Source organism: Polyodon spathula, chromosome 20 (assembly GCF_017654505.1).
Source record: "Polyodon spathula isolate WHYD16114869_AA chromosome 20, ASM1765450v1, whole genome shotgun sequence".
Classification (NCBI taxonomy): Eukaryota; Metazoa; Chordata; class Actinopteri; order Acipenseriformes; family Polyodontidae; genus Polyodon; species Polyodon spathula.
In genome coordinates, this window is record NC_054553.1 from 9,740,558 (window position 1) to 9,752,853 (window position 12,296).

The 12,296-nt window shown below is 37.6% G+C and overlaps 1 protein-coding gene across 3 annotated transcripts in view; it reads left to right on the forward strand.

The window, feature by feature from the left end:
• pcdh11 (protocadherin 11) overlaps nt 1–12,296 on the forward strand; it is a 297,576-nt gene that overhangs the window by 21,274 nt on the left and 264,006 nt on the right. For all 3 annotated transcript variants that reach the window (XM_041220260.1, XM_041220261.1, XM_041220262.1), the window contains exon 3: nt 9,243–11,729. In XM_041220260.1, the coding sequence (XP_041076194.1) occupies nt 9,243–11,729 (2,487 nt within the window). The remainder of the gene's footprint in view (nt 1–9,242; nt 11,730–12,296) is intronic.

Sequence of the window (12,296 nt, forward strand, 5' to 3'; positions counted from 1 at the left end):
CCTGGATGTGCCACCACAAGTTGGGCATAATTTAACACAAGAACTACTGGAGTTATAGGCATAGAAACATTCATAATACACCTTCTGCCACCTGAAGACACAGCTTGTCTGTTTTTCAGTATAGGATAGTAAGTTTAATAACACTACTCGTGCTTGAAGCTGTCATGCATAACCTTTGATATGGTGGCTGCAAGGTTATTCAAATGCATTACAGATAATTTCCCTTCTCAACAGCCACATCTCTTCCTTGTGGAGATCAGCAATCACGCTCTCATGCTGAGATCCCTACCCTCTGCGCAGGCTTCGCAACACATAGATGGGTTTTTATAGTGGGGTAAATGTACATGCAACACATTCATTGTTGTTGCTACTGTGATACTGCACTGTTATGTGACATTCTTAATGATAGTTCTTAGGCGGCAAGTAAACAACTTTTTATTTTTTTATTTTAAAGCCTGACTAATGCAGTCAGGTAATAATAATGCTTCTCATTAAGACGTAGGAAAAAGGGCAGTGATACATGGTTTAAGGTAAGGCTCTAATTGCACTACAATGGAATGAGAAATATTAATGGATGCCTTTTGCAGCACAGAATTAAAGCAGCACACCCCCTTTCTTGAAGACTAATTTGTGCTTTATGAAAGACCTGTGTGGTAATCCCAGTAGCTTAATATAGACCCAAAGTAGGATAATGCAATTCACACCATGCTTAAATAACCTGCTATAGACATATTTAATAAGGAGATTCAATTTTGCAGTTTGTCTCACAAGGACATTTATGTAACTTTCCTACTAAGTTAAAACTGTATTCTAGTATTCTATAATTCTTCCAGACTGGGAGTATATGAATTGCACATGTTCATTGACTGTGCCTGGCAGTATTGCTCCTGAGCTTATATTGGAGGTTACATTTGCATTTAGTGTTTTGCAGTACCAAATTCTTTTGACTGAAAAAGCATTCATTCAAGATAAATGTCATTGTTATATTCAAACTAAATTCAAAATGATGCCAAACTTATTGTTTTGCATGTTAGGGAAAAGAAATATGGAAATGATCTTGAACGGATGTTAGGTAAAAGGCCTTTCTAAAACAAAATAATTTGTCAACTTTTGATTTGATGAAATGTACATACCCATTTGGGAAGCATTTTCTCTTTTAAGAATTGTATTTTATTCACAGTGTAGTAGTTTAGGTAAAATGCATTAATTATTTATTTTAATTATTACATGTTCATAAAATGTTAGTTGGTATTAGTAATGTAATTTACATTACTAAATGATGCGTAGAGTATACATGGTTGAATTGGGTATGGTAACATTCGCAAGTATGTGCTGAGAGGGAGTTACGCTAACTCAAATGTGCTGTGTAAATGACACCTGACAATATATTTCGGAGTCTAATTAAGTGCCATTATGCGGCAAATAAATAAACTGATCGTGGGAATTATAAATTTAAAATACTGTATTTACAATTGGGAACTTTTGGTGGAACGAATATATAGAAAGGTATAATGCATTTAAATAAATACTATCCTGAGAGCAGTACTAAGTATGACTCTAAGTCTCTCTTAATACGAACATACGGCATGCATGTGAAAAAATTACATGTAAATACACCCCAATATATATGTAAATACACCCCAAACAGAGCAGAGCATGATAATTAATTAGTTTTTGATTAAAAGTGTGTCCAGACAATATGAGCACGATAACAGCGTTTCCATGGGGGAGGTGGAGGGACGACAGTACCTGCACACTTCATGTACCTTCTTTCCTTTGCTGTCTTCCATAACAAAATCCTTATAGTAATGGCCATATTCTTCTGGGGATTCTGTGTGTTTAGGCATTTTTATTACATTTCATTATAATGTACAATTCTATTTTAAATTCTGAGCTTGTAAATACTCCCTATGGAACTGTAATATAGCTTTAAATCTTGCGAGCAAGAACAGTCCTCGGCTTCTAGTAATTGTAATCCTGTTTTAAATCTTGCACGCGTGTTACAATCCTCCAATAGAAATATAGGAATGCGCTGCAACTCAGCAGTTGGGGTGAGTTTAAAGTATTCATATTGAATCAATGCGTGATACAAGTGAGGAAGGCAGGACATTGTCAACGTTTTTTTGAAGGTTACTGTATTTTATTTTGATTTTTCATGGGGAAAAGGGGTCAAGTCAAGAATTCAGTAACCATTTCCAGTGGTTTTTGGATATTCACCGTTTTCATTTTTATTTTATATGGATGGGGGGTGTTTATCGTTTTTTATCAGTTAAAACTTAAATCAGAATCCCTAATTATAATCTAAGAAAATAGTTGGGTCGATTTTCAGAAAAGATCACATGGAACAATGTTAAAGAATCTCAGAAGTACTAACCTTGACTTCAGTCCGGTAACGGTCTAAAATTCTGTCCAGGTTAAATTCTTGTTGCCCTTACAAATGTATAATAAATGATTTTGTTCAAGCTCCAGACCTTATTAATGAGGATGGGAATTAACATTGCAGTGGTTTAAATATTGTCAAATACAAGCAGATGTTAATGACCACACAGTACATGCAGATGAAGATAAGGGGTATTGTTGACTCTGGTGACCACAAGCTGCTTTATTATTCTTAGCCTGGAGTGTTTACAGTGCCTTTTGATAATGAGCATCCCCATGCTAGCCTTCAGTATAAATAACTTACATTAATTATAATGATAACAAGACAAACCTAAAATAATGATGATAACAATACACTTTTGACCTCTAGTATCGTTTGTGAATATATTATGATGTGATATCATAAAACATAAAAAATGAAACTCTTCATAGCCACGTAGCCTAAAGCCATCTAATTTGTGACTGGGCTCTTCAGATCTCAGAAAAGGTTTCTACAGATCTCATTCACAAGGCTAAGGTCAGCCATTAAATTAAAAACAACCAGCCTGGCATTAGAATTTGATTAGTCATTTGTACCCCTTGAATCCCTCTCTTTAAATGTCTGACTTCATTACCAATTTGCATTTTTAAAAAGGCTTTATCTCAGCCAGGGCCGCTTTGCTCTACTCCCTTGAATTAACGTGACCAAGACTGGAATTTTATAATGTTATGTATATGGCCAGACAAATGCACACTTGCATAAAAAAATTGAGAATAATGTTCTACACATATTCCAGCCTTATGAGTGCCTTTATTAGCTATTTCAGCTGCAGACTGACTTGAATATACAGTACTATTATACTGTAGCATCTGGTAGTGTTCAAACTTTTTTATTGGTTTCAAAGAGGTGATTAAAAGCCACAACTGAGTAATACAGTCTTATTGCAAGCAGTGTACATCTTAAGATACAACTGGTAATACACCCCATGTGGTCTTTAATTTCTTTTTAAATGTATTTTTAATGAATCAAATTAAAATCATGCTATTAACTCTGAATGAAAGAATATGTTGTACTGAAAACAAGTGTTGAAGCTTTGTAATGAACTGATTATTCGTTGAGTTTTATATAGGCTACCGTCCTGCTTGTAAACAGAGTTGCACACAGTATGGCTTTTTGTGATATAGATATTGTCTATCGACAGTAATCCAATTTTAACTTCCTAATGCAAACATAACAGCCTTTAAGTATTATTTAGTATGGTGTGTTATATGAGACACAATGTTACTTGAGATTAGGTAACAGGTGTTTTTGAGCACAAGGGAGATGTCAGGTTTGGAATCATCTGAAGGACAATCTCTTGTTCTCTAAGCCAGGAGTTTTCAATGGGGGGTACTTCTAAGGGTCCTAGGGGGTACGCAGGATAACTCAGAAATGTACAAATAAAAATGAAAGTAAAAGAAAATGTTTTTTTTTAACGGTATTATATATTCTCTAAAACACTGTGTATAATTGTTTAATTGTTGTTTAGCAGCTCAACATAAACCACAGATGAAAACAATTACACATGTCATGTCCACCTGTACACATGCGTGATTTCGATTCAGTGGCTTTTATAATTAATACAGGTGAAACTGGAGTCTGTTGATTGTGCCTATGGAGAGCGGTCTGTGCTGGTCATGATTTTTGTTGTTTTCAACTTGTCGTAACTGTACAGCACAGTGTTTCAGATTTTTTTACAAATATAAATGCTCCGGTAAACAAATAGTAGGCTAATCACAATACTCATACTTTGGTGGTTTTTGTTTTATTTGTTACCATGGTTGCATATTAGTAACAGCAATAGCGGCTGGTGGATTGTGTTGTCAGTGTTTGAAAAGGATGCATTTCTTACTGGCATAAGGAAAATGAAGGAAGAAAGCACAGAAACTGCAAAGTATTATAGTTTTATCTATGTTTTTGATGTTGTAAACATTTTAAAAGGCACATATAATTATGCTGAGCTGGGAAGTAAATGGTAACATGATAAACATTTACAGTGCAGACTATTTTGTATTAGTATAATGATTTGTCGAATAGAAAGCGAATACGAGTGTTTCTAAAGAGATTTCTAAATACTTTAGAAAGTCTTTTAATTCTGCGCATCCAAAGTTTTAAGAATGAAGCCAACTGTTTGGTATTCTGTCTAAACCAGTTTGTCAGCCCCAGACTGTTAGAAATTATATATTAAAATTATATATTAAATAAATGGGAAGAAACATGTGTTAATCAGATTATTCTACCTTTCATTGCAACTGGGGTGAGCGAAAAATGTAAAGTGGTACTTTAGCTGAAACCCCCCGACAGAAGAGGTACAGTTTAAAAAAAAAGGTGGAATACCCCTGCTCTAAGAAACGCTTTGTGGTAGAGTACCATTGCTGTCAAGGCAGGCCAGTGGCGGGAATGACAGACACCGAACGGACACCATGCATTTCAGTGCTTTCACACACTTTTATTAAATAAAACAAACAAAAGATTTAAATTAAAAAAAAGAAATGAAAATATAAATCAACTGCTGCTCTCAGTCAAGCAGAGCTGAGAACCCAACCTGCTGCTCCCAGTCCTTTCCATAAACTAACCAAACAATGGATCTGGCTCCTCTTTTAAACCATCTGACGGGGCTTAATCAAGCCACATTCTGCACATTCTGGATTTGGTAGGAATGGGATTTTAACCTCATCCCTGCCAAACTTATATAAAAAATGTATCAAATGTTATTTTGCACAAAGCATACATTTTAAAATGCAGGGCCTCAGTCCTGTCTCACTCTTATGCAGTGACCATTTACTGCTCCTTGTTTAGTCACAGTATGGGGTGTTAGCATTTACCATGAATTAGCACAGCATTTGGATTTACAGAAATATTCTGAACGTAACAACTTCAATGAGGAAAAGAGAGACACTAATTTTCTCATTAAAACTTAATCTAGCAGAGGATTCAGTTAACTGCAGCAGCAAGTTGTAGGATCCTCAAAAGCTTTCTGCATCACCTAGACACGAGCATCGAAGATTCCTCTGGAAAAAGCCAAGGTCATCCTTCGGAAAGCAATACCATGCATGGCTAGAGAAGACCTTTTCATTACAAGAGATTTTATCATTTAAATCAGACATTATTTCCACTGTTTTAAGTTGCAGTTGTTCTAGCACTGGGGAAAAAAAGGTAATGAGTAAGACATATATATGGCAATGTTGCCTATATGTCATGTAGTTTTCAATGTCGTCCTGGGACATCTACAGTATAAACAACCTGACACAAAATAGTTTTTGATCTTCTAAAATTACCGTGACTAGCCAGAAAAAAGAATAAACAGTCAATAAACTCAAGATTAGGAAGTTCTATGTTTTCAATAATTATCCAAATTATTGGAATGCTTAATATGAAAAATCAGTTATCTGTGGAAATGTTTTACACACATAAATCACGGACCAGTGCCTGCCTCTGTCAAATTAATTTATGAATAATGTAAATGTTCTAACTTATTAGCATTATCAACATGTACTGCTCCCTTTTTCTTGTACTGAATGTATCCCAAGCTACCCTGGTTATAATTAAAGGCCAGGTTTCCATGCAGTTTAGAAACTCCAAATTCTCTATCCATTGTCCTGAGAATGGTATGTAGCACACCTCTACTATGCACATTCCACCTGTAGAGTTGAACTGAAATCTTTTAAACCTAATTCATTGAGCAAGATTTGTTTTAGAAGAAAGAAAACATGAAAAGGGAAAAAAAAAAAAAAAAAAAAAAAAAAAAAAAACTCTTGGTTCCATGAATCTGTTCAAAAGGATGCTTAACATCAGGTTGTGGGAAATGTGGGCGAGTAGGGTAGCATACTGTAGATTGCTAGCAGTAAATGTACTGTACAAAACATTTTGACTGGATCATTTTTATATCATTAACCTAAAGTGCTGGATTTTAGCTTTGTTCATAGACTACCATAAAGATCAGAATGGCTGAAGCTACAGTTCTATAGGAAAATGTTTAGCAGAAAGTTTAGCATGTTGGTATTTCTTTTTTGTCTTGTACTTGTGTAACGCTATGTCTGTGGTTTTGTTTTGTTTCCCTTGTTTTTTATATATATATATATATATATATATATATATATATATATATATATATATATATATTTTTTTTTTTTTTTTTTTTTTTTTTTGGTGGGGGAAATGAGGCAAGTGGGTTGCGGTTCTTCAACTCAACCTTCATGGAAACCGAGTTTAATAAAGCTGAAGGATATCAGTTGTCACGCAAGGCCGAATTAGATTGCAGACATAGCCCTTTCAATATACCCTCCCATATTTTAATATGAATGAGGGTGTTTACGTTTGGAAGGAGAACTACATGGAAACCCAAATTGCCCAAAAGGTACTACCAAAGTGTCATGAGAAAAAGGTGAGACTTGTTTTTATTTCCATGGAAACCCCACCAAAGTTGTTACAAATCGATTGTCTTCAGATTGAATAAAATAATGATTAAGTTGACAATTTTTGGCCCAGACATCAGTTACTAATTACATGTGTCTGAAGAGCCACTGAAAGAGTCAGCTTTGAATTCACTTGAGTGGCACAGAATTGAAAAACACATTATTCCCTGGTCTTTTTTTTTTTTTTTTTTTTTTTTCATGGGTAGCACAAATAAAAATCTACACAGTACAGGAAAAACAGTTAATGTATCTTTTTTTCTGTGTCAGGGTGATTGTAATCTATTGCCCTTTTGTTATATGTATGTGCATAACTCTAAAGCAGAGTGCTAGCACTGAACAGTGTTGGTTGGGCTGCTGCAACAAAAGATGGGGAAGCTCCTCCATGTTAAGAGCTTGCAAGTGCTGACTAAATGATTTGAAATGAAAATTATCTCTAAATGCGATATTGCAACTTTCCACTTTGCTGTATATTGCTGCCAGACATACATCTGAAATTTTGATTAAAAACCTTTACATTTTTTCATTTGTACATTTTTTAGAAAGTGTTTGAGCACAGACATATTAAAATACAGTCAGACATTTCACCATTGTAGGTAGGTAAACATGTGTCATCTTATTAAATATATGCCTAGAGTCTTTTGAAGTCTGAAGCAGACTTTCTTTTTTGTTTTACCACAGAAAGTTTTCAGATTGAAAGTGCTTCTACATTAGTGACACCACAGGCTTGTAAAGGTGCAAGGGCTTAGCATTGACACAGAGATGATTGGAAATCGTAGTATATATAAGCACTCATTTTAGGAGAAAAGTAGTTATCGTATTCCTTCAAATTTAAGACGCGCTTTTTTAACAATGTTTTGCTTCTCAAAAATACTCTGCATCTTAAATTTGAGTACAGTATAGTGATGCATGTATAAATCTCCAACAAAAGAAGTAACTATCCGAGTACACAAACAGCAACGCGACTGACTGCCAAGAAAAGACAACAAAGGTGTCTGTCAGAATACGCAAGCAGCAACGTGACTTTTACTGCTGATAAAAGACAAACCGAGTTTCCTGAGGAATTCCAAGAGAAAAGTTTACAATTTCAGCATTTCTAACAAACAGTACCAGCTTGGACAGATCAGAAATGCTGATCAGATACAGGTATTTTTTGACATGCCAAGCAATACCACAGTACCTCGATGCTGTTGTGGTTGCTGGGTTACTGGGGTGCCAGTGAGTGGTGGTATGGTGTGACGGTCGGCGGTTCCTACAGAACAGTATCCTAATCCCTACACTGAACAATGACCTCTCCAGCACCGTGCACACATACACAGAAAAACACAAAAAAGTGTATATTCCATTGTAGGAATACACGGGTGGTGCTGAGAACCCCTATATGATAACTTCCTTTGTTGATAGTTAGTTAAATATAGGTCATCATAGCACCTTGTTTCTTTACAATTTCATTTACCTTAAATAATATCAATAATATCCAAACAATATAATTCTCAAAAATCATCAGACACATACAAGCTAACTCCACCCAGTTCTTAACTAAACAAAACAAAATATCAATTTGCAGCAGCTGCAAAACAATTTACAGCATCACTTATAGGCAGATTGTTTTGTTTACATTAATGTGCTGCTCCTCTTTGTTTTAGACTCCAGACAGGTAACGTTTTGAGTTTGTTCTTGGTTCTTGTTTTACATTCAGCGGTCTCCCCTGTGTTATCCAACAGATGATGGCCAACTATGCTATGTGTATACACTATGTGTATATAACTATACACTCTGTGTTTTTAAAAGCCCTTAGGACTGCCACAATATGTATGACAGACGCCATCTTAAGTATTATACAGTGCACAGCACAATAAACAAGCTCTGTGGTTAATCTGCAACAACACTGTTTAATAAGCATAATTGAGGTTGTATCTTTGTAAATGCATATTTATTTGAAGTTTTATTTTTTTCCTCAAACTGTGGGTGGTAAAGTTGTGCTGCTTCTTAAATTTGAGGGCGTCTTAAATTCGAAGCAATACAATGTTTTGCACAGTCAAAGCTAATTTCCAATCCCATGGGGACTACTCATTTGTTTTAATTTTCCTCAGGGTTTATAGTTGCGAAGATCTACTCCTCTTTAGGAAAAAATCTTAAATCTGTGCAGACTTGCAATTAATTTTAAAGTGTGTCTTAGCTTTTTGATTTTTTTTTTTTTTCCAACACACACTTATGAACTTCCTGTGGACTCCTTTTCATTGACAAGAGATTGTTTGTAGATTAATAAATTAATATCAACAGCATGTGTGGATACACCCCAGGCAACTTTCACATATACAGACACACAGGCATTCTCAGTTTTCAAAAAAATATTGATTGTAGTTGGATTAGAACTAATAATAAGAAATAATGTATTTAAAAAATATATGTGTTTGTTTTTCTCTCAATAGAGTGTAAGTGAATTTGGACTGGACATCATTGAGACCCCAGAGGGAGACAAATGGCCACAGCTGATTGTCCAGCAGAACCTTGATCGAGAGCAGAAGGACACATTTGTCATGAAGATCAAGGTGGAAGATGGAGGGTCACCACCAAAGTCCAGCACTGCCATCCTTCAAGTGACCATCGCAGATGTCAATGACAACCGCCCTGTGTTCAAGGAAAGTGAAATTGAGTTGAGCATCCCAGAAAATGCCCCAGTTGGTACTTCAGTCACGCAACTTCATGCTACGGATGCTGACCTGGGCTTGAACGCACAGATCCACTTTTCCTTTAGCAACCAAATTTCTAATGCTGCCAAAAGGCTCTTCAATATTGACAGTACCACTGGATTGATCACTATTAAAGAACCACTAGACAGGGAGGCGTCTCCAGTTCATAAATTGATGGTATTGGCTAGTGATGGAAGCTCTACCCCTTCTAGAGCTATAGTGACAGTCAACATTACGGATATCAATGACAATGTCCCCTCCATAGACACAAGGTATATCATCAACCCCATCAATGGGACAGTCCTTTTATCAGAAAAAGCTCCTCTCAACACCAAAATTGCTCTGATTACAGTGACGGACAAGGATGCTGACTTGAATGGGAAAGTCACTTGCTACACCGACCATGAGGTTCCCTTTCGATTGAAACCTGTCTTTGACAATCAGTTCTTGCTGGAGACTGCGGCTCCTCTGGATTATGAGACAACCAGGGAGTACGCTATTAAGATTGTGGCATCCGATTCAGGAAAGCCTCCACTCAACACTTCAGCTATGGTACTGATAAAGATCAAAGATGAGAATGACAATGTCCCCACTTTTACTCAACCAGTTATAGCACTGTCCATTCCAGAAAATAATGCGCCTGGCACTCAGTTGACAAAAATTAGTGCAACTGATGCGGATAGCGGGCGTAATGCTGAGATCAGTTATTCCCTGGGATATGATGCCCCTTCAGTTTTCAATCTAGACCGCAGGTCAGGAATCCTGTCAGTGGTGCGCAGATTGGACAGGGAAAAGCAGGACAAGTACACCTTCACGGTTGTGGCTAAGGATAATGGCTCCCCTTCTCTGCAGAGCAACTCCACTGTGATGGTGATGGTCCAGGATCAAAATGACAACAGTCCGGCTTTCACCCACAATGAATACAACTTCTACGTGCCTGAAAACTTACCTTTGTATGGTACAGTGGGCTTGATCACAGTAACAGATGTGGACTCTGGAGATAATGCAGTTGTCACCCTTTCCATATTGAATGGCAAAGACAACTTTATCATAGATCCTAAAACTGGAGTTATTAAGCCCAACATCACCTTTGACAGAGAACAGCAAAGCTCTTACACCTTTGTGGTAAAGGCTGTAGATGCAGGTCGGCCTCAGCGTTCCTCGCTTGCCAAGGTTACCATCAATGTTGTGGATATAAATGACAACCGTCCTGTGTTTGTTATCCCATCCTCCAACCATTCTTATGATTTAGTCAAGTCAACCACCAGTCCAGGCTCCGTGGTGACAAGAGTGTTTGCTATAGACAATGACACTGGCATGAATGCAGAACTTCACTACAGCATCATTGGTGGTGCCGCTAGGGGGTTGTTTTCCATTGATAAAATTACCGGCAACATTACATTGCAAGAAAAGATTGTAGCTGCAGATCAGGGCTTACACAGGCTTGTAGTCAAAGTCAAAGACTTGGGACAGCCTGAATCATTATATGCCATTGCTCTAGTGCATTTGTTTGTCAATGAAACTGTGGCCAATGTCACATACATTCAAGAGCTTGTGCATAAAAGCATGGAAACTCCTTTGGATCGGAACGTAGGTGACAGCATGGTGACACCCCAGAACAATGGGTACATCATAGTAGTCATTGCAATCATTGCAGGGACCATGACAGTGATTCTTGTCATATTTGTCACTGCTCTGGTGCGCTGCCGGCAAACACCCAGGCACAAGGTGGTGCAAAAGAGCAAACAGAGTGGCGAGTGGGTGTCCCCCAACCAGGAGAACCGGCAAACCAAGAAGAAAAAGAAGAAGAAGAAGAGGTCTCCCAAGAGCCTTCTTTTGAACTTTGTCACCATAGAGGAATCTAAGCCAGATGACCCGGCCCATGAGCACATTAATGGAACCTTGGACCTCCCAGTGGAATTGGAAGAGCAGACTATGGGAAAGTATAACTGGGCCACCACACCCTCAACCTTCAAACCGGACAGTCCAGATTTGGCTAAGCATTACAAGTCTGCCTCCCCTCAGCCCACCTTCCAGATCAAACCTGAGACCCCGGTCCCGCCCAAGAAACATCATGTCATTCAGGAGCTTCCACTGGATAACACCTTTGTGGTGGGTTGCGACTCACTTTCCAAGTGTTCTTCAAGCAGCTCGGATCCCTACAGTGTCTCTGAGTGCAGCTGCCAAGGAGGCTTCAAGACCACAGGGCCCATTCACACACGCCAGGTAAACCAAAGCTTCTAGCTGTCTTCCTTTCCCTCTACTCTCCCTTCTTATTCCCCTCTTTCTATGCTTCTCTCCCTCTTACTGTTTTTCTCTGGTGGGGGATTAAAAACTTGCTTGGCTTGAAATGTAAGCAGATTTCTATTCATCAGTGTTAAGGGGAGAAAAAAATTATAATGCAGTGCTTCTCAGCTGCAGGTGAAGTGAGTGTTAAGTGATGGAGGCTGGATGAGTTATTTTCTGTAGGTGGCACTGTGGCACTTTTTCTTGCTTGCAGAAAGAGAGAGAAGTGCACACAGTGTAGGCAGTGCTACAGCAGTTGTGCGTTGATAAAAACAGAAAAGAAGCAGAGGCAAGATCTTTGTGTGTCCTTTTCAGTGAGGTGTACAGAAAGAATTTAGCAATCTAGGCCAGGTGCAAAGTAAAAACATTGCAGGATACATTAAGTGTTAATAGTACCAGTTCCTGTGATATCTGCATTCTCTTGGAAAGAGATTAATTTTCAAGGTCTAGCTCAAACAGACACGAATATATTACAAACAGATGAGAATGCTGCATCTGACAGGAAGA